The sequence below is a fragment of the Mustela putorius genome, unplaced genomic scaffold, assembly GCF_011764305.1.
Source record: "Mustela putorius furo isolate JIRA1106 unplaced genomic scaffold, ASM1176430v1.1 tig00537227_pilon_pilon_pilon, whole genome shotgun sequence".
NCBI lineage: Eukaryota > Metazoa > Chordata > Mammalia > Carnivora > Mustelidae > Mustela > Mustela putorius.
The window spans coordinates 36892475-36915813 of NW_025422368.1; the positions used below are offsets into that span (position 1 = coordinate 36892475).

General features: G+C 35.4%; 1 protein-coding gene and 1 long non-coding RNA gene across 2 annotated transcripts; both read left to right on the forward strand.

The window, feature by feature from the left end:
• Positions 1 to 5792: 5792 nt before the first annotated feature.
• On the forward strand, positions 5793 to 8339 carry LOC123389954. The gene is made up of 4 exons (XR_006604625.1): positions 5793 to 5869; positions 7314 to 7357; positions 7859 to 7985; positions 8263 to 8339. It is a non-coding gene; the product is annotated as an uncharacterized LOC123389954 (long non-coding RNA).
• Positions 8340 to 11820: 3481 nt separating this feature from the next.
• On the forward strand, positions 11821 to 18785 carry LOC123390056 (C-type lectin domain family 9 member A-like). Its single transcript, XM_045073433.1, has 4 exons — positions 11821 to 11922; positions 12488 to 12639; positions 16113 to 16219; positions 18639 to 18785. Exons 1-4 carry the CDS (start codon positions 11841 to 11843, stop codon positions 18763 to 18765), a joined length of 468 nt encoding a protein of 155 aa, XP_044929368.1. The 5' UTR covers positions 11821 to 11840; the 3' UTR covers positions 18766 to 18785.
• Positions 18786 to 23339: the final 4554 nt, after the last annotated feature.

Sequence of the window (23339 nt, forward strand, 5' to 3'; positions counted from 1 at the left end):
CTTTAATATTTTTGCAGGACTGATTTTGTGTCATGAACTCCTTTAGTTTTTGTTTATCTGGGAAAATCTTTATCTCTCCTTCTATTCTGAATAACAGCCCTGCTGGATAGAGTATTCTTGGCTGCAAATTCTTCCCATTCAGCACCTTGAATATATCATGCCACTTTCTCAGGTTTGCCAAATTTCTTTTGAGAGATCTGCAGTTTGCATTATAGGTTTTCCTTATAAGTTAGGGATTTTCTTTCGTCATGCTACTATTAGGATTGTTTTTATTGCTATATTTTGCATATTTAATTACAATATGTGTTGGTATTGGCCTGCTTTTGTTGATTTTGATGGAAGTTCTCTGTGCCTCCTGGATCTGGATGTTTGTTTCCTTCCCCAGATATGGGAAATTTTCAGCTATTATTTCCTCAAATAAATTTTCTGCCCTTTTTCTCTCTCTTCTTCTACTGGGAATCCTATAATACAAATGTTATTAAATTTGATGGAGTCACTGATTTCTCTAAGCCCATTCTCATGTTCCATAATTATGCTCTTTTTTCCAGCTTCATTAATTTCCATTATTTTGTCTTTTATACCACTGATTCATTCCTTGGCTTCTTCTATCCTTGTGTTCATTGCATCATGTATGTCTTAAATTTCAAGTATTGCATTTTTCATTACTGACTATTTTTTATGTGTTTTATCTCTTTGACCGTGACCTCCAGCACATATCTTTATGATTGTGGCTTTAAATTCTTCATCAGGCATATTACTTATATGTGTTTTGATTACATCTCTGGCCATGACCTTTCCTTGTTGTTTCCTTTGGGATGAATTCTTCATTTTGGCATTTTCTCTAATTCTCTGTTTTCTTTTCTGTGTTAGTAAAGCCTGATATATTTCTGCTCTTGAGAATTACAGCTTTATTCAGAGAAGGCCATGTAATGTCCAGGGCCTGGTGCTTCAGAAATTGTCCTGGTATGTGCTGCATGCACTCTGCTGTTGTGTTCTGGCTGCTCTGTCCATCAGGCCAGGCATCCACAGAGGCTCATCTCGCTGGCTCTGGGCAATGTTTGGTCCTTGGGCAGAGTAAGGTTAGTTTTAACTAGGTGTGCTCTGATATGGTTGCTAAATGAGACCTAATGTTACTTTCACTATAGCTAAGGCTGTGCTGAACTCTCTTGTTTGGAGACATGGTGTGGTCAGGTGTTTCTATTGGTCTTCTGCAGAAGAGGCCCAGTGCATGGGATTGAGGCAACCATGGGCTGAGAAGGGCAGTATTGCCAAAGTGCAGAGGTGTGTGACTTAGTGTAAAGAGGTTAGGCAACCAGTGCCAATGCTGTGCTATTTATTGCAGGTGGTTCTGTGCTTATGCTGAGGACAGGGATAGGAAAAGGTCACTGACTCCTTTGTCCCCAGAGAAGGGTCTCCATGTTTGTTGCTCTCAGGGAGGTACTCTAAGCAAGACAAATAATCTTCCCCTGTGGATTTCAGGCAATTTTCAGGTCATAGTTTTCATGTTGTCTACCTCTAGATTGTTTTTCTGTCTTCTCTCCAGGAGCAGTGAGATGCCCTCTAGACTTTTAAAACTTTTGGCTTTAGGTCTCTGGTGTGGGCAGGGCCCATGCTGGTCTTCTTGGGGAAAGTGTCAAAATGCTGGGACTGAGGGATGTTTGACTGAGAAGGGCAGTTGCACCACAATGCAGTGTGGTGGGATTTGGAGCAAGCTTGCTAGGCAACCATTGTCTGGGTTTGCCATCCTCTGTAGATGACTCTGCCAGTGATAAGGGATAAGATAGGAAAATGCTGCCCATCAGCTCTATTGCTTCAGGGGAGGTGACTCCTCTCAGATGTGGTCCAAGAATAGTGAATAGTCTCTTCCTGTATACCTTAGGAGATCCTCAGATCAAGCCATTTGCCCCCAGGTTGCTTTCCTGCCTTCTTTCCAGGAGTAGGGCAGCGCCATCAGTGCTCTCTCACAGACAAGCCACTGTCTGCCAAAACTCTGGTTTTCGGGTCCTGCTTTTTGCAATAACTCATGAAAATCAGCCCCTCCCTTCTCATTTTCCTTGTCAATGGCACTGGGGAAGTATTCTCATGTTTTGGCTAAATGTTCTCCATGTACTTGCCCCTCTGAGTTTCTCCCTTTCACATTTCTCCATGACTAGGGCTCTCGCCTCCACAGCTCCATTTCTTCCATTTCTTCCCCACACCATGTTTTTGCATTTCTTATTTTCCTCATTGTGGGTCCTTCTCTCCCTCTAGCTGTAGAGTTTTCTCAGTCAGGTCAATTTCTTGGGTATGCAGAATGATTTGATCATTATCCAGTTGTTTTTGAGGGATGAAATGAGCCTAGGGTCTTCCTATTATGCCACCATATTTGCATCTCCCAACCCTCTAATTAAAATTTACTTCTAATTAAAATTACAAGTGATAACTCAATATCTTTCACTTTTTATATAATTCAAATTTTTAGAAAGGTCTATTTTGCATTGCTGCTGCTTCCAAAATGACATTAAAGATAGGTGACTTAAAAACAGGCAAGTCTGCTTTGACATTTCATGTAAAAACATAACTGTTGTTCATAATCGTTCAAGATAGAGTGTAAGATTGAGAAACAGCAAAAATCTGAAGTACGAGAAAAAACAAACCTTTTTTTTTTTTAAAAAAAAAGTGATAGGTATGTTTCTGCTGACAACTTTACTGAACTAAAGATTCTTCTTGAAACTAAGGTAAGGAAAATGCCAATAGACACAGTGATTGGAGAAGGCAAATCAGAGCCCAAGTCTTTAGCTACTAAAGGCAAAAGTGTAACAGAAATCCTTGCCAGTAATTTGAAATTTAATCTACCAATCTATGTTATTAATAAAAACCTACACAAAGAAATATTCTAAGGATCAAAAATAAAGCAAACTGTATCCCTTCATTGTTTTTATTTCTATTCATATGTTCATATTTGTTTTCAGAGTAAATCACTTGTCTCTATTCCTTGTCTTAATGTAACCAAGAATTTTGATTGTGATTACTTTTAATTTATTCACACTCACTTAACGTCTATCAACTTTATTATAAAAACAAATAAATGAAAATAATATATAAGAAAAGCATAATAAAAAAATTAAACCTTTGTTTTTGGAACATTCTTTCAAAATTCTATGTGCTCTAACTGCTTTACTATAAATTTCAGGCTAGGGGTGCCTGGGTGGCTCAGTGGGTTAAAGGCTCTGCCTTCCTTCGGCTCAGGTCATGATCTCAGGTTCCTGGGATTGAGCCCCGCATTGGGCTCTCGGCTCAGTGGGGAGCCTGCTTCCTCCTCTCTCTCTGCCTGCCTCTCTGCCTACCTGTGATCTTTGTCTGTCAAATAAATAAATAAAATCTTAAAAAAAAATGTTCACACTGCTTAATCAGATTCTGCTGTCATTCTGCTCTGTTTTATTTACCTATGCTATCATGAACACATCTGTCTCTCTCCTCAGTTTATTTACTTATGATTTCATCTTCAGGTTAAATTGCAGTTTCTACTACCTTAATTTTTTTTTTCATTCAATGTTGTTATAGTTTTTACTTTTCTTTGTCACGAGCTAGGCTTGCTAAATGTCAAAATAGTGAATACAAGTGATATCTTAGTGAAATCTTACATAATAAAGAAAAATTGAAGTAGAAAAGAGGTATAGGAAATAATTTTAGAAGCACTAAAAATACATTGACATTGGTTACAAAAGTGTGTGGGTGTTTTAAAGACAGAAAGATCTTTGTGTATAGTGCCTTTATAGTTAACTAAATAATAATAACCTCATTCCTCATAGTAGTTAGAAAATTCAAAGTCACTCCTAAAAAGTTGTATGTCCAGAGTCTGACAATAATACTTTATATATTTGCTTGCTAATACTGTTGAAAAAATATTTAAAGGTATACAGTTTGATAGGTTTACTAAAACCTATTATATTTATTTTAGTATGATAAGCCTGCCATCTTATTTAAAAAGCTCTAACAACGAAAAATGCCAGTTAAGTGTTTTTCATTGGTGGTTTGCCCCAAGTTTTTAGAGATATATATGCATTGGTTGGCCAGTTAATATTACACAATGATAAACATAATCTATTTAACTTTCAAAAAGGTAAGAGGCAATGAATTCCTGTGAATACATGCAAACTTTTAGAGTCAATTCTCCATTTGGTTCTTAACACGTATTTATTCAATACCACCTAATGGGTTCTGATCCTAAGGCTGGGACTTCCAAAGTTAGTCACTTCACTCAGCTGCTGCTTCAGAAGCAGACAAGTGTAAACTACAGTCAGTCTTCATGCCCCACACCCCAGAAGTCAGCACTGCACTGAGAGTTTAGAAGTCATACTGTTCACCCTCTAAAACACACATTCACAGTCAGTTTGGTGGTTTAACCATCCTTTACCAGTAAGGTATATAGCATTTAGTAGCATAAAAAGAGTAATCAAATATATTTCTGCTAAATGACATATTTTAGAACTGGGGATTTGATACAAGACATAGACAGAGATGTGCAGCTGCCATGCGGAGTAATTACACCAGGACTGGGAAGATCTCAGTTCACAGGCATGCTTAAAGACCATGTTCGCCTTTAATAGAAAGCCCTGTTGCATGGAGAATTTGCAGAATGCTTTCTTTCTTTATGTCAGAAACCTACTTCCTGAAAAGTATTAGTTAGATCTTAGCAAAGAAACTGTATGCGAAAAAGACAAACTGACAAGAAAAAGAGCTAGAGACTCTCACAAGTGCTACTATCATTATTTAGAAGAGGATAAGACATTCGTGTTTGGAAGTGATGGAAAAGGAAGCTCAAACCGTGGGAGAGTGTTTTGAAATGAAAATACTTCACTTGGTGTAGCTGGCATAGAAATGGATTCCAGTTCTTATAACTACATATTTCTAAGAAGAATTTTAAAGCAGCAGAGCATTGAGAACCTTGAGGTACATAGGTTAATGTGGTTGATATGAAAAACAAAGCAAAACTGATTTTGTTCCTGCCTAACACTGAGTTCTAGGATTACATAGGGCTTAGAGCTGCTCAATGAGTTAAACTCATAATATATTTTTGAACATGCTCTGATAGAAGTAATAGAACAAATGAACTTGGTGTTGATGCTCTAAAAGGGCTACTGTGAAAAGTATTCAAAATTTTGTGTCTCAATGTTTCTGTCTTAATTTTTACTAAAGAGATTGTTTCTTCTAGCAATTTGAAGAGAACACCATAATTAGAAATATGATGTTTTTCTAATTCTCAAATATCTCAATTTTTAGGTATTTAGATTTACTTAATATATTAAACAATCTGACTACCCTTTGGATGTTTGTTAAAAAATAGAGGGTAAAATGTGTACACATTTTGGCATTCCTTATTTTTACTGTATATATGTAACACCTGGGAACTCACTTTCATTCCATGAAAAGAAAATGTATGAATCATGTCAGGTTGAATATGGATATTTCTTTTTTTTTCTTATAATTTTTAAATTTTATTGTTAAGCATTTCCTAATCTTATGAGATTTTGAGAAGATCTTTTTTTTTTCAATCTTCATATTACATGCTAAATCCTAGGTTTAAAGTGATTCCAAAAATGTGTTTAAGATTTAACATTTGAGTTTTCTATGACTCTTGTCTGATTCAGAGTTGAGTGCAGGAGTTAATGCTGACACCAATGGAAACTCTGTGGTGGGGGGAATATCTAATGTCCCATGATCATTGGCTATCTTTCTTCTGACATGGTCTCTCTGAGAGTCAGTGCAACATATCAGCAGGTACCTCCTAGATCAAAGCAGAGGTGAAAGGCCTCAGAGCCAGGACATCGCAGCTGTGTTCCTGACCAAGCTATTGTCCAGCTGGTGAAATCCCAAGCCCTGGAAGCAGGTATTGCAGCCAGAGAGCTTGTGTGCCCCATGTCTGTGCTGTCCCATTGTGGGGCAAAGAGGGATAAAGTAGAATCTGCTACAGGAAAGCTATGTGTGAAGTTGGGGGGCGGTTTGGAATGTTGCATAAAATAATTGACTTTGGGATCTGCATTAATTCATAACTAATATTAACTTTATTCTGCAAATGAAGACATGAATGGATCAGAATGAGAGTGGGTCAGAATATTTCCTATGCAAAATATGATTTTTTAACCCTTAGATATTTCAAGGAATATTTAATTCTCTTTCAAGGAATATTAAGTAATTCTCTTTAATTTCAAGGAATATTTAATATATAAATCTGTGTTTTTTCCCCTCTTATCTCTATGGGTGCTACCTAACTAGTTAGCAATGCATTATCCAAAGCTTAAATTCTCTCACCTTTCAGCTCAGTGTAATAAAAAAAAAAGTTTTTTGTTTTGAGAATATTATTTTTCTATTATATCATATCCAGTTTTATATTCATACATTTATTTTCTTGTTATTTTTTAAAAAATTTTTTTTTTTAAAGATTTTATTTATTTATTTTTATTTTATTTTTTTTTTATTTTAATTTTTTATTTTTATAAACATATATTTTTATCCCCAGGGGTACAGGTCTGTGAATTTTTTATTTTTATTTTATTTTATTTTATTTTTTTTTAATTTTTTATTTTTTATAAACATATATTTTTATCCCCAGGGGTACAGGTCTGTGAATCGCCAGGTTTACACACTTCACAGCACTCACCAAAGCACATACCCTCCCCAATGTCCATAACCCCACCCCCTTGTTATTTTTTAATACAGATATTCAATTAAAATACTATTAAACAGAAACCACTTAGCTAAGAAAACATGACATTGACACAAGATTTACTATTTGATTTGGCACTTTGGTAGAGAGAATATTCATTGAAAAACAAATGGCAATGTGTTTATACATTATATCAGTGTAGATGATTGTTCAAATAAAGTTTCCTGATATTATAAAGTAATTAAATGGTAAAACATTAAGGTATTTTGAAAACCCAAGAATCAAATCTATGTAGGAAAAACAGTTAACTGCTGCTTTCTACATTTACCAAAAATATTCTTTTGGGAAAATGTTTTCTCCTCTTTAATCACTATGTATTTATTTATATTTTAAGGGAGAGAGTTTATTAAGTACTTTTTGGAAGGTATTGTTTATACAAGTTAAGTTGGGTGAAGGATCATTTATTTATATAAAGATACACAAGCTCTATGTAATATGCATGCTTGAACTCAATATATATTTGTATATACTACATGTCTCGGAGACTCAGTTTTCTTCATTTCCCAGGAGAAATGAAAGCACGCCTGTGCAGCCTAGTGGTTAGAATGACATGTTATGCCTCCCTCATTTAATATCACTTCCTAAACTCCCTTTCCTTGAATCCCAGGATTTCCACATTTTCCTCACACTTGGAAATGGAGTCATGACCCAGTGAGTATGAAGTTCCTGTGAATGAATGAGTGGGGTCTGACATAAGTAAGGTGGCAGGTACAGAGTCTGTCAAATTGGGGCATGGGTGTCCTTACTAAAGAGGGAGTTACTCTTTTTGGTGTCAGTGTATTACCCATTGGGGCATAAAACAGGCACTAAGTGATAAACATGATTTTTCCAAAGATGTTATAAATCTAGACTTTTAGGTAATGTGGGATATAATGTACATTTTTAAATATTGGCAATTAATTCAATATTTATAAAAACAGTGAAAGCTTAGCATAGCATGTCCATAAACGTAATGGACCTTTACTTAATTGTGTAGGATCACTGTTGTAAATCATTACAAAAAGCAAAGATGAAAATAATTTTCTTTCTAATGTTCCCAGATAAATACTTTGACTTGCTTATTTCAGATGATCATGCTCATCATTCTTTTAGCTGTCCCTGTTCCTTCATGATAGATCACGTTATTTTCATGCCTCATGAAACATTGCATAGGATTTGAGCTGTGTTCCTTGACTGCGGCCCTCAAAAATGAACGAGGAGAGAGTGACATATACAGACCTTAAAGCACCCAATTCAAGGAAACAGAAGGGCAAAAGAGGACCAGGTGATAAAAAGAGAGGTAAAGGTTTTTCAGTTTATTTTGTTTTGTGAAAACATTATGATGTCAAATAAGAAAAAGTGCAGTCATAATAATCATGTCTATACTTATTTGATATTTTATGTCTGGCTCTTTATATATCAATGGACATACTTAAATGTCATATTCAATGAGTTTTATTATCACAGTGAATAGGGACATTCATTTTAGTTCCAGAATGAATTTCCATTTCCTTCTAATTCTGCGGGTGTTTTTATGCTCAATGCTTACTATATATTTTGCCTTCTCATTTGTACAGAATTTCCATGGCATTTTGTTGCATTATCCCTGGGAGTTATGTGTGTTATCCTCCTGTTGGCAATCACAGGCTTAAGCTCTATATGTGAGTATCAGACATATACAGTTCTTATGAGAACGACGAGCCAGAGTGATAAATGATATAACTACTGGGTTTCTGCAGAGCCCGTGTATATCATGAAGTCCTATACAGACGTTAATAATGGTGTTGATGATAATATTGATGATGATGATTTTATTATTTGGCTGTCAGTTTTTATGCTACACAAAAGAGGGTACGTAATAGTTGTAATAGCACAGAATTTGGCTGAAATGTGTAGTGTAGCTTACATATATATTCATCCTTATATTTTGTGTGGAAGAAGGTTTTCTATATAATCAAGAATTGGAAAAAATCTTTACTTGTATATTACATTCCTTATCATATTCTAATTCTAATAAAATCACAGAGGAATAAAGGTTGATATATTTTCTATATCACTTATATATTTCATATCAGTTCCTTTTTTTTTTCAAAGATTGAGCAGCAAGCAGAGGGAGAGGGAGAAGCAGGCTTCTGGCTGAGCTTGGAGCCCCCGTTACAGGGCTTGATCCCAGGATCCTGGAATCATGACCTGAACTGAATGAAGGGAGACGTTTAACCTACTGAGCCACCCAGGAGCCCCTATTGCATGTCAATTTGTACACTATCTATACAACACCTCCTCTTAATATCTTTTCCCTGATGTTATTAAATATTTGGTTTATTCTTTCAACACAATTTTGGCTCAGGAACTATGTATACTAAGGACATAGGAATTTTAAGTCACTTCACAATGAGCTTAGTTTAAAGGGGAAGACTTTTTAAGTGAAGCAGTTTTAAAAATAAATATTGTCAGTGCTGGGGTAATGGCATGAAGATATCAGATGGATGGGATAGTCCCGGAGGTCAAGAAAGTTTTTCTCCAGGAGATAATAATTGATATGATAAGAAGGTTAGGTAGGACTTAATCAGAAGGGTCAGGGAAGAGAAGACTCATCTAGGCAGAGAACAAGATGAACAAAAGAAGCATTAACGTGTGAGGAGATTTAAGTTTCTGTGCAAATAAAAGAAGTAGCTATAAAACAGGGTGGCTAGGTATATAATTGATGATAACTTTAATATCATGTTAAGCAATTTTAGATTTGTTCTAAAAACCAAAAGGAACTTTGGGAAGATATTACAGAGGGAAAACAGGATTCATGTCCCACAAACATAGAGAGATTTGGGAAGAGTCAATTTGAATAGCCTGGAAAGTGGGTGGAGGGACCAGACAGGAGGATATTTCAGGAATTAGGGTTAGTTAGAATGACTGAATTAGTGTCTTAAGTGATGAGGCATTGGGACTGTTTATGAGAAATATTTACTATATAGAATTGTTAGGGTATGTGTGAGGGAGAGAAATGAATTAGTGATACCATTTGATGTCAGGCTATATACTTTGGCAAATATATTCTACCAAATGTTACAAAAAACATTGGTCTATCAAGTGTGTGTGTATGTGTGTGTGTGTGTGAATAATGGTGAGGAGTGAGGAGTTGTGGCATATCAGTGGAGATGAACAGAAAGAATTAGATTGGTTTGAGTCTCTTAGAGTGAGCATTTTTGCTTATGTTTATAAGTTGCAGACCATCAGCATGCATATGGTAGGACTAAAAGTCTGGAGATCAAGAGAGATACCTAGATTAGAGATATAATTTGAACTTTCATCAATTAATGTAACAAGTATTGGTAAGCATAATAGAGGAAGGCAGAAGCTAGACCATGCTTTACCTTATAAAACTAGAGAGAATAGATTTTCTAGAAGAAAAATGGCGAGGAGGATGATTCTTTTTTTTTAAATTAAATTTATTTATTTTCAGCATAACAGTATTCATTATTTTTTCACCACACCCAGTGCTCCCTGCAATCTGTGCCCTCTGTAATACCCACCACCTGGTACCCCAACCCCCCACCCCCCTGCCACTTCAAACCCCTCAGATTGTTTTTCAGAGTCCATAGTCTCTCATGATTCACCTCCCCTTCCAATTTCCCCCAACTCCCTTCTCCTCTCTAACTCCCCATGTCCTCCATGCTATTTGTTATGCTCCACAAATAAGTGAAACCATATGATAATTGACTCTCTCTGCTTGACTTATTTCTCTCAGCATAATTTTTTTGAGTCCCATCCATGTTGCTACAAAAGTTGGGTATTCATCCTTTCTGATGGAGGAGGATGATTCTTAGGAAAATTAACATTTAGAATAGGTGGAAGTGAAAAAAACAGTGATGCTTTGGTTAAAGAAGTGCGAGGGAATCCAAAACATTATGACATCATATGGAAGGAGGGTAAAGATAGTCATGGGTTCCAAATGGTATCAGATGATCAAGTAAAATAATGGCCAACAGTATGCTTACTAAATTTGGCCAGAGAGAGGTCACTAAAGATATTTGCTAGAGTAGATTCAGTTGAATGGTGGGTATCATCAAAGCCTGATTGCAATGGCTTATACTTCAAACATTAGGAAGCAGAGATAATAAATACAGAAAATTATTTTTTTAATTATGGCAAAGCAAAAACTTTACCAAATTTTGAAAGTATGTGGATCTACATGATCTCATAAAGGGACTGTAAACTGATACACTCTGGTATTAGCTCCTAAAACTGAACATGAGGGGCACTTGGGTGGCTCAGTTGTTAATGTGTCTGTCTTAGACTCATGTTATGATCCTAGCATCTTGGGACTGAGCCCCATGTTGGGCTCCCTGCTCTGCGGGAGGCCTGCTTCTCCCCCTGCTTGTGTTCCCTTTCTCGTTCTCTCTCTCTCTCTCTTTTTCAAATAAATATATAAAATCTTTAAAAAAATAAAGATTTACATGATGAGTCACTCATTCTCACTGATGACTGGTAGTAGCAGAATTGGAAATTAAGATTATCAGTTGTGTAACAAACTTTAAAGAATTTTTCCTTTAATACCCACACTCTTACATAGAAGTGTATTTTATGCTTTTATATATTTTTTTATTTGTGAGTTTTGGGAAGATATTGTTATTTCTCTCAGAGTTGTTTAACTTTCCTTTTGCATACTGGAATTAAATATCTAAGTCAGGTAAATTCACTGTATCAATTACAAGCTTATCCTAGTACAGAGTCAGTTGCTAAGTAAGTACTGAATACAAAATCTCACCAATGTTGAAATCTTTATTTGAAGAGTGGATGACATAGAAAATGGTTAATGTTTTATTTCAAGTTTATATTTTCCAATGTATATGTTTATACATATATGTATAAACATATATGTATATGTTTATAAGTTTTATATTTTGTGTTTTATAAGTTTTATATACTTAAAATAGATAGCAGTTAACCTTTTATTTAAAAAATCTGTTTCATTTTTGATACTTCAAACTATTTTAAACTACCATTTTCTCTGATTGTACTTTCATTTAGTCAACAACATTCACTATGCCATTTAGAATTAGAGCAAGCAGCAAGTATAATAATGTGATATATGAAAGGCATTCACAACCATAATTTTATAATATGGACTGAAGTTTTTCAGAAATGTCCTGCACACACAATGCAGAATAAGAATGACACAAAAGAAAAAAATGCTTCCTTAGGAGAGGTTGAAGATGACTCAATTTTACCACCTATTATAGGTATGTACTGAATACTTATACAATTTTTTAAATGGAATTATCCATTCTGTCCCATTTCAATACAGAATTTTAAAACTTTATGTTGTGTTTTGTTAGGTCCTTTAATTTTGCTCACCTTTTATTTATTTTTTTCTTTTTCTTCTTCTTCTTCTTCTTCTTTTTTTTTTTTTGAAATCAAACCCATTTTCTTTATTATAGCTAATATAACTCTTGACTTTCACAAAGTCATGTGATTTGATTATTTGAGTAATTCACGCTTTTGGATGACTTTTTGCCAGTACAGATCTCTTGGAATTAAGGATATCTGCTCCACATGGCTGCAGTTTATTTGTCCTTGTGAAGTCAAAATTTCTCAGTGCAATTCTAACGATGATTTGAGGTCTGTCAGAGACAGTCCTAGGACCCACAGTTTGGGCAAAGAGCTATTACCAGCATTAGACTTTTGGGAAATGGGAAAACCACCTAATTTTTGGTCGTTCAGCCTGAAGTAAGCCAGAAATATGTGTAAAGTGCATTTCTGTAAGAGGCCTTGTGGTTGAAGATCATGGTGGCTTTTGTTTTCAAGATGAAGACTATGAGTCATTTCAAGGAAATTGGCACTGCTGTGGAAAAAGCTGTTACTATTTTTCAGAAGAAGAGAAAAGTTGGGAGGAGAGTAAGAAGTCATGTGAAGTCCTGAGTTCTAGACTCATGAAGATTGATAATAAAGCAGAGCAGGTATGCTGCTTTATTAAACTTGATAAGTGCTTTATGAGAAGTCCTATGTCTTGAGTTAGGATCATTGTTTCGACTTTCCTCCCGTATTATTTGGCCTCTTTGTTTTGAAGCACTTGTTATTTCTCTAAAGAGGAGATGAAGGTGTAACATGGACCTAGAAGAACCCCTGTTTTATTTACTTATTTTTTTAAGTAGTCTCCAGCCCAGCCTGGAGCCCACATGAGGCTTTAACTCATGACCCTGAGATCAAGACCTGAGATGATATCAAGGGTCAGGTACTTAAGCAACCAAGCCGCCTATGCACCCCAAGATCCATTGTTTGAAAAATGAACAGGAGAGCCATTTTACTGTTTGTCTTTTTATTGTATGTGTTACATCTTCACATTTTAGTATACATTAGAGAGTTAGGTTTTAGCTTCTCAGGGCTACTACAGGGCAAAAGAAAAACTACCTTCAATGGTGTGAGCAATGTAAAGTGATAATTCTCATTATCTGAGTTCTGTTGTTCCTTCTTGTTCAGTATTTGGAAGGAGTCACACTTGTAAGGGAAGATTAGTCTCTCAGTTTCATGTGTGGCCATGGGAAAAAAGATGAAAAATAGAGACTGAATATACTGGAAAGATTCTTTAAAAATAAACTTTTATTTTTTTTTCCATTTTATTTCTTTTCAGTGTTCCAGAATTCATTGTCTATGCACCACCCCCAGTACTCCATGCAATACGTGTCTTCCATAATACCCACCACCAGGCTCACCTACGCACCCCCCCCCCCAAAAAGCCCTCAGTTTGTTTCTCAGAGTCCACAGTCTCTCATGGTTTGTCTCCTCCTCCGATTTCCCCCAACTCACTTCTCCTCTCCATCTCCCTATGTCCTCCATTTTATTCCTTATGCTCCACAAGTAATTGAAACATATGATAATTCGCTCTCTCTGCTTGTCTTATTTTACTTTTAATCCAGAATGGCAGAGGAAACATCTCTTCTCTAGTAGAGACAACCTAGATCAAATTTGCCATTTCTTATAAAATTTAGGACTACAAAGTCAATTGAATGGATCTGTAGATTTCCTTCTAATAATTCCATTTAGGCACCAAATTCCAGTTACACTGTTTAGTCTTAGCAATGTGACTTCTAATAGTATCTTGTGAAGGATGAGTGAAAAGCCCTATGTTTGCAAAACGGCAACATTACTCAGGGGTGCCTGCCTGGCTCAGTCAGTGGGGCATGTGACTCTTGATCTCAAGAGTTGTGAGTTCAAGCTCCATGTTGGGTGTAGAGGTTACCTAAAATAATAATAATAACAATGGCAATAATAATAATAATAATAATGATAGTAATAGTATAATGATTAAATAAATAAAATAAAAAGCCCTATGTTTTCTTGTTTATAAAATTCTTATTAAAATAAAAATATGAATAAATCACTTTTACCTATAAGAAACAGATGAACTAAGAAATCATATTAAGGAGTCATATTTTAAAAATCCAGCTACATCTTATTAATACCTTGATTCATTTAAACATCAGTGGTTGTCAGTCTGTTTTGAAATGATTTGTTTTCTTTTCTCAGAAATTTACTTTATTTGTAATCTGTACTCTCCCTGTAATCTGTAATTTCCAATTCAGTGTTCTTCAGTTTTAGTCCTACCATTGAAGTTTCTAGGCTTCAAAGTTTCAGCGAAACTTCTTATTTTTGTTGCCCCTGTATCTCCGTGAACTATTCCAGAGCCCTTGAAATTCCTTGTGACTTTCGCCGTGGGTAAAGCAAAGCTCTGTTGCATAGTCTATAATCTGATAACCTTGTTGTCAGGACCTACCCTGGAATGCTGATGCACTGTAGAAACCAGAGACAGACTTTGCTGCAGAGCAGCATTGCTCTGACAGTAATGGTTTCGGATTTTAGTCTTTTGCTATTTTCCAAAGTCTAGAAGTATAATGAAAGCTGTGCCTTAAATTCAATGATGCAGAAAAATGAGATTGGCTTTTATACAAGTAGTTATACCTGTAAATCTAACAAAAATATGTGAGTGAAAGGATCAATGAACATTTAATTTTGGTGTTTCTTCGGAGACCTAGAAATGATAAAGTATATTTTATGTAATATTCATCAATCTTCCCTACTCTAAAAGATATACTACTGAGATTTTTTCTTATACAATTTAATTATAGTGAAAAAATATTGAAGTCTGTGTGTGTGTGAGAGAAAGAGAGAGAGAGGAGAGAGAGGAGAGAGAAAGAAGAGTGGGAGACCAGACAGAGGGAGAGGATTTGAGAGAGAGAGAGATGGAGGGAGGTAATAAATACATTGCTTTTAGGAAAGAACATTTATTTGTTGCTTTACATTTACCGTTTTAAAATAATTTTTACTTTTTATTAACATGTAATGTATTATTAGCCCCACGAGTATACAGGTCTGTGAATCGCCAGGTTTACACACTTCACAGCACTCACCATAGTACATACCTTCCCCAAAGTCCATAACCCAACCACCTCCCTACCCCCCCCCCCCAGCAATCCTCAGTTTGTTTTGTGAGATTAAGTCTCTTATGGTTTGTCTCCCTCCTGATCCCATCTTGTTTCATTTATTCCATAAGGGAACATTTGAAGTGAATAAAATATGCTACAGTGTGGATAAGCTTCATCCATTCTCTAGATGATGGGAATTTGGGTTGTTTTTAGCTCTTGTTGTTATGAATAGTCCTTCATGAAACATTCTAAGACATGTCTCCCATGTGCCTTCGCTCTCTCTCTCTCTCTTTTTTTTTTTTTATGATAAATCATTCTATGAGTGGAATCATTGGTCAGTAGGATTTGTACAGGTTCAATTTCATATGCGAATTCCAGATCATTTTTCAATATGGTTTTGTTTCAATATGATTTTAACAACAGTTTTAAAGATCTTTGATCTTTACTATACCACAATCTTGGTGTTGTTATTTTTACTTTCTTCCAATTGAATAGTTGTAAAATATCTCCTGATCTATAGTGAGCTTGGCTCTTTTCTATTTATTGGCTATATGCTATATTTATTTGAAATGTGTTTCTATGTTTTGTCCATTTTTTTCTTACTGGATAATTTTATTTTGATATTGCTTGATAGAAATATGTGTTTGTTCTTTAAGATACTGCAGATGTCTCCAGATTTGAAGCTTGTATTTTCATATTCTTTAAGGTAGAGAGAAGTTCTAGGTTTAGTGCAATCCTATTTACCTATCTACTTTATCTTATGTGAAGTTTGTTTTTAAATCCATCATGTCCCTTTCTGGATATCTTTCATTCAGTCTTAAAGAGTTGAGTGATTTGTTCATTAAATCATTCCGTATCCATTTCTTCTGTGCACATGGAGAAATTAGTCTGCCTTCTCCATTTATCAGAGTAGCATTGGAAGATAAATGTGCCCGGTATTTTACGAGTCCTCTGTGGGTGATGTATTTTCAGTGATGTTATGAATAATACCTAATTCTCCTTTCCCACAGAACTTCATTCAAACAAAAATAAGATACAATTACTGGATAGGATTATATAAAGTAGGAGCTAAGCATCCCTGGAAGTGGCTGGATGGCACACCCCTATCTCAGACGGTGTAAGTTTTCATGTCACTGTTTCCCATTCCCTCTCCTGCTCAGGAACTGCCTGGTAGATTATAGGTCAAGAAGAGGAAAGGATCCTTGGGGACTTAGGGAATATCTTGAATTCCATGTGATCTCACTTCTCAGCTAGGCAACCAAATGCAAATCTCAGGCCTCCAATAGACCAAAAGAGCATTATTTATTCCCATGTTCCTCAATGGAGGGTCCTTCCAAACATGGTAAAGAGACATTTTGCTTTTGTATCTTTCTCTTGTATGTTCTGTGATACTAGCATGTTCACTAGTTTGGGTGCAGGAAATGGTAAAAGTATAATGAGGAAAGAAAAGTCGTATCTAAACCCAGCTCTCTCTGTGAGTGCAACTTGTACCTATTTAGTTGGTGTCATTCAAGAACTAAAAAGAAAAAAGCTTTTTCCACTAAGTGACTTGGTAATCTTGCATCCCTAATGTGGTCCTTTAGACATTGGGTTATTTAACATGTTTATTGATTGCCTGTAATATGTCAGGCACTGCTCTAGGTATTAAAACTACATTGATAAAGAAAACAGGCCACAGTATCCTCCCCTTACGGATATTACAGTCTAATGCAGGCATGATAGTGCTGGTGGGGATGAATGAGGACCAAACAAATAGGCTGAGTAAATGATGTGGCACATTAGAAGAAGATAAGTGCTCTGGAGTGTTGTGAAGTCTCTTATTTTTTTGCTATATGGCAGTGTCTTTTGTGTATGACGGTAAAAGAAAGAGATTTCACTGTTTTAAATGGGATGTCAGAGACAATCTCCTGGAGAAATGTTTGTACAGTACCTTGAATGAACCAGCCATTTAGATTACCTGATGGGATGGCTCCCTAATAGTAGACACAGCTGGTGTAAAGACCTTGAAGTAGGAGTGTATTTAACATGCTTGAGGAAATAGCAAGAGGGCCTGCATCGTTGAACAAGGTGACCAAGGGGTAGGGGGAGATGTAGGTTAGAGACTTAATGACAGTGGGAGTGTGTAAGATATCAGAAAAGTGTAAGAACTTGGATTTTTTCATGAAGGCATGAGAAGCTATTAGAGGGTTTTGAGCAGAGGAGGGACAAAAACAGGCTTCTTGTTCTAGGGTGCCTCTGGACACTCTGTTGAGATTACTTGGTGTGTGTTCTTTTGGGGGAGGAAGCAGAGAGGCTAAATGAGGATGCGGAAGGCTGCTGAAGAGTCTGTTGCAGTCATCCCGCTGAGATGTTGTGACTTAATGATGGTTGGCAGGGTTGACGCTGGTGTAACGTGGCCAGATTCCACACTTCTTTCAAAGATGTGTGAAAGAGAGACAAATCAGGGATGGCTCCAGGGTTTTTGGTCCAGAAGTTGTAAGAGTGATTCTGCTATTAATGTTACTAGAGCATAATTGGAATTCAGTGTTAGATACAATTTGAATGACCCTCTTCAACATTTAGCTATGTCTACAGGTGTCACACGGGGCATTGTGATACATGATCATGAAGCTCACATGAGAGGTCAGTGCAGGGAATGCAGATGTTGTACACAGCAGTGCACAGTGAAATAAGTAAGAGGGTGGAAGTGATTCTCAGGAAATCTAAGGTCCTTGGACACCCGAGTGTTTAAGATAATGATAAGATAACGGGGAGATAAGGATAACCAGAAAATATCATTGAGAAAAGTTCTTCGAGATACAAAAGTAAAACCATGAAGGGACAGGTAGGGTGATGGAATCCTTATAAAGGAAGTACTACTGAAGTAATAGAATTAAAAATGTTGGTGAGTTCTCGCTGATAAATTTTACTACTTGCAATTGTTCTTATCAGTTACATTCATGGTCATTTGAAGGGAAATTAATACTAAGTAACATTTTTTTTACTCTATGCTGTAGCCTAGTCCCCAAATTTAAAATCCAGGTACCTTATTCTCATAGTCCATTTCACAATATTTGAAATTTTGTTTGGTGTGGAAAACAGTAAGCTGAGTCGGGAAAAGTGCACTCTGTTTTAACTGCATATAAGCACCCTCTGTGATTCAAGTGAGGCTAGCATTTTAAATGCATACTCTGTGCACATTAATCTGAATCATAGGAAACTGGAATATTTTTATATGTAGTTACAGTATGTCACATAATGAATTTATTACATTTGGTCACTTTCCAGGAGTTTCAGGAGTTTTAGAAGAATTTTTCAAGTGTACCTATCTAAGTTATGTATACATCCCAATCTATACTAGTCTTTCTACTTCCCTATCTCCAGCTGTCCACTGACATTTCCATTAGTTTTAGATACAATTACACTTCATAATCTTACAGCTATATGTCTGTTATACGATTTGTATGTCTACTGAAATCATTGCACCTATGTTGTAAATTTGTGATAAATTTTGCCTGACAAATGACTTTCTAAAATAAATATATTCTCTGATGCAGGAATTTCCAGCAAAATTTATTGGATATAAAATGTGGACACCTCAAGCCATCCACTATTTCTACTGCTGATTGTCAAAAACACTTTCATTACATTTGTGAAAAGCTGTTCACTGGCCCTTGTTATTAAAAGAATTACTGTCATCAAAATTTTCATATTTTCTTTCTTTAACAGCTATTAGGGAATAAACTTAGGGTATTCACTCAAATTGGTTTACTATGCATGATTTATTAAGGGTAATGATCTTTCAAACATTCCTCAGCAAGGTTAAAGCACTAAAATTTATAAATAGGAAAATTATACATCCAAAAAATAAGTTTATTGTTTAGAAATTTCAAGAACGAATCCATCAGAGAATGTGAAACAAATTCATTTTGATTGAGTGTAAGATTTTACATTTAAAAATAATTAAATGATCCTGATATAAGTAGTTAATTAATATATTCACATTGTTCAAAATATAAGAGATACATAATGATGAACAAATTATCTTAACCTATCTTGTTCCTTATTCACCTAGTTCTCTTCTTTTAGGCAAACATGTAAAATATAGTATTCTGAAAATATTCCTAGGGAAGTACTGCCATATGCATGCTATCTGCTAAAAAAAAATGTTACATAACTACAATAGTATTGCTTTTTACATTTTTGTTTAAAAATATATCGTGCAGTTTGTTCCATGTCAGTACATAGGAGCTACATCAGTGTTTGTAAGTAAATGCAAATGTTTCACTAAATAGATACCAAAAATTTATCTACAAGTTTTATTTCCAATGGATATTTAGGTGTGTCCGAGAGTTTTACAGTGGTAGAAAAATGCTAGAATGAATAGTACTTAACACAGTATCATTTGCCATATATATATATGGCAATATATAAAAATATTTAGCATATATTTATATATGTGGTAAGTATCTGGCAGTGAAATCTCTATATCAAAAGATGTGTACATTAAATTTTAATAAGCATGTAATATTTCAGTAGAGCTTATACACCTATCATCTCCACACAGCAGTATTCAAGGGTTCCTGATTCCTCACTTCTTTATCACCATGTGTCATCAATCTGTTTGATTTTGCCAATAAAATATTCACCAGTATAATAGGGGTTATCTTGTATCATTTTAAATGTACAATTTCCTATTATGTGTGAGGCCAGCATCTCTTTCTGGTATTTCTTTAATTTAAACTATCTGTCCGTGTCTTTGTAGATTGATACCCCAAACACAATTTGAGCCAAGAAACCAGACACAAAATAGTTTATCCAATATAATTCCCCTATTTATGAGATTCAACCCAAATAAATCTAATCTCTGTGATTAGAAATTAGGACAGAAATTCCTGCCATGTGGATTTATTCCTAAAAGGAACAATAATAGAGAATGAATACTATTTGCTATGGTACAGAGTTCTTCTTGGAAAGAAACATGGTCCAAGGGACAATTCTCAGGTGCTGATAATAATCGTGCAATAATCTGGGTGCTGGTTGTGTGGGCGGTATATTTATTCCTTCTCCTGCCATGACAAGTACCATAACCTGGGTGTCTTTGAACAATATACATACATTTTTTTTCCCATAGTTGTGCAGGCTAGCAATTTTAAGTGAAGTTGTTAGGACAAAGTTTCATTTGAGACTATTTTACTTGTTTGATATTTATTTATTTACTTATTATGTTAGTCACCATACAGTGCTCCCTTTGTCTTTGATGTAGTGTTCCATGATTCATTATTTGCGTATAACGCCCAGTGCTCATTGCAATATGTGCCTTCCTTGTCTCTTCCTAGTTTCTGTCTGTTGTGGGCAATTCTTTTGTTCCTCGTTCCTCTCTGTATCACTTCAATCTTTGCTTCTGTTATCACATGGCATTCTTCCTCTGTGTCCCTGTTAAAATACCCATCTTTTTATAAGGAGAGTCTTAGGCCTCTTCATAAGGACCTCATTTAAACTTGATTACATCTGTGAAGACCTCATTTCCAAATAAGGTCATATTCACAGGTAATAGGAATTATAATTTCAGCATATTTTTTATACCCTTGTTTCTTGTGGTTTTGGTGTCATTTCTAAATGATACTTCTAAAAAACCATAACAGAGTTGCCAATGCAGAGTTTTAAGGTTTTTGGTTTTATGTTTATGTCTTTAATACATAATATGTCTTATACAAATATGTAATTTGTATGTCTTTAATACATATAAAAATTAGCTCAAATTTTTGTGATTAGGTTAATTAGGGTCCAATTTCACTATGCTGCACATGGTATCCAGTTTTTCCCACACCATTTATTGAAGAGACTTTCATTTTTCCGATGACTTTTCTTGGCTTCTTTGTCAATATTATTTGTCCTTATGTACATAGGTTTATTTCTGGGCTCTGGGTTCTGTTCCATTTTTCTATTACTATGCCAGTACTATGCTGTTTTGATTACTATAGCTTTGTAGTATAGTTTAAAATCAGGAATTGGGATACCTTTAATTTTGTTCTCATTCTTGATTGTTTTGTATATTTTAAGGTTTTGTGGTTTCATGTAAATTTTAGAATTGCCTTCTTTATTTCTGTGACTAATGCTGTTGGAATTTTGATAGGCATTGCCTTGAACTTGTAGATGGCTTTTGTTTTCGTTGTACGTTCCTTTGTAACACAAAAAGATCCACTATTAGGCTATGGTGGATTTTTCAGCAAAAATTTTACAGCCAGAAAGGAATGAGAAGATATATTCAACATGATGACAGAGAAAATGCCAAACAAGAACTATCTATCTGGCTAATGTATTCTTCAGAAATGAAAGAGGGACATACGTTCCAGCCATCAAAAGAAATGAAATCTTGCCATTTGCGACAACATGGATGGAACTAGAGCTTATCATGCTTAGCGAAATAAGTCAAGCAGAGAAAGACAACTATCATATGATCTCCCTGATATGAGGAAGTGGTGATGCAACATGGGGGCTTAAGTGGGTACAAGAAGAATAAATGAAACAAGATGGGATTGGGAGGGAGACAAACCATAAGTGACTCTTAATCTCACAAAACAAACTGAGGGTTGCTGGGGGGAGGGGGTTTGGGAGAAGGGGGTGGGATTATGGACATTGGGGAGGGTATGTGCTTTGGTGAGTGCTGTGAAGTGTGTAAACCTGGTGATTCACACACCTGTACCCCTGGGGATAAAAATATATGTTTATAAAAAATAAAAAATTAATTAAAAAAAAATCAGAGCAGCAGTCTCCTGCCTCAGAAGAACAGCAGGAACCCTCCACAGACACAAAATCAGTTTTAGAGTGCTGCAAAAATTCAGCTCTAGCATAAAGAGGATCTGGCTTTCTTTGAGTTTTTAATTTTTTTTTTTTTTTTTTGCGCATAGAAAGGGCAAGTTTTAAATTTTATTTATTCTATTTTATTTTTTCAAAGTACATATTTTTTCTTTTTTCCATCAAGCTTCTCTTAAAGCAGACCAAAAACACACCTAGGATCTAGTTTCCTTACTTTATTTATTTTAATCTTACCTTTTTTTTTTTTTTACCTCCAAAGTGACGAGACAGAGGAATTTACCCCAAAAGAAATAGCAGGAAGAAATGACAGCCAAGGATCTAGTCAATACAGTTATAACAAGAATTTGAAACAACAATTATAAGGATAATAGCTGGGCTTGAAAAAAAAAAAAAGCATAGAAGACGCTAGAGAATCCCTTACTGCAGATAAAAAAAGGAGTGAAAATCTAGTCAGGCTGAAATAAAAAATTCTATAGCCAAGATGCAAACCCAAATGGATGCCAAACAGCAAGGATGGATGAAACAGAGCAATCAGTGACATAAAAGTTAAAATTATGGAAAATAATGAAACTGGAAAGAAGAGGAAAACAAAGGTAATGGACCATGAAGGTAGTTAGTGACTTATTAAGAACTCAGTGGTTTATTAAAATGTAATAACACTCATATTGTAGGAGTCCCAGAAAATGAAGAGAAAGAAAATGAGCAGAAGGTTGACTTAAGCAAACTATCACTGAAAGTTTCTCTAATCTAGAGAAGGGCATGGACATCAAAATCCAAGTGCAGAGTACTCCCATTAAATTTAACAAAAACCAGCCATTGCCAAGGCATATCAGCCAAACTCACCAGATACAGAGATAAGGAGAGAATACTGGCAGCAAGGGGAAAAAAAGAAGTCCTTAACCTACAAGAGAAGACAGATCAGGTTTGTAGCACATCTGTCCTCAAAACAGATGAAAAAAAAAAGAAGATCCATCTATATGCTCCCTACAAAAGACTCATTTTATTTAATTTTTAAATATTTTAAAATTTTATAATAGATTTATTTATTTCAGGGTGAGAGAATGCACAAGAGTTGGGGGGATGGGCAGGGGGAGAGGAAGACAAGCAGCCTTCCCACTAAGTGGGGAGCCTTACCCGGGGCTCGATCCCAGGACCCTGTAATCATGACCTGAGCCAAAACCAAGAGGTGGACACTTAACTGAGTAAGCCACCTAAGCGCCCCACAAGAGATTCATTTTAGAACTAAACAAACCTGCAGATTGAAAATGAGAAGTTGGAGAACCATCTATTATGCTAACGGATGTCAAAAGAAAACCAGTGTACTTATATAAAAAATAGATTTTAAAAACAGACTGTAACAAGAGATGAAGAAGAACATTATATCATAATTAAGGGGTCTTTTCCTTAAGAAGATCCAACAATTGTAAATATTTATGCCC

Bases quoted from the DNA above. Each gene is read 5' to 3' on its own strand.
- LOC123390056 (XM_045073433.1), top strand. From the start codon at position 11,841: ATGCAGAATAAGAATGACACAAAAGAAAAAAATGCTTCCTTAGGAGAG. The intron at 12,640-16,112 runs GTATGCTGCTTT...CCTTTCCCACAG, and splicing joins TTGATAATAAAGCAGAGCAG to AACTTCATTCAAACAAAAAT. The intron at 16,220-18,638 runs GTAAGTTTTCAT...TCTCTGATGCAG, and splicing joins ACACCCCTATCTCAGACGGT to GAATTTCCAGCAAAATTTAT.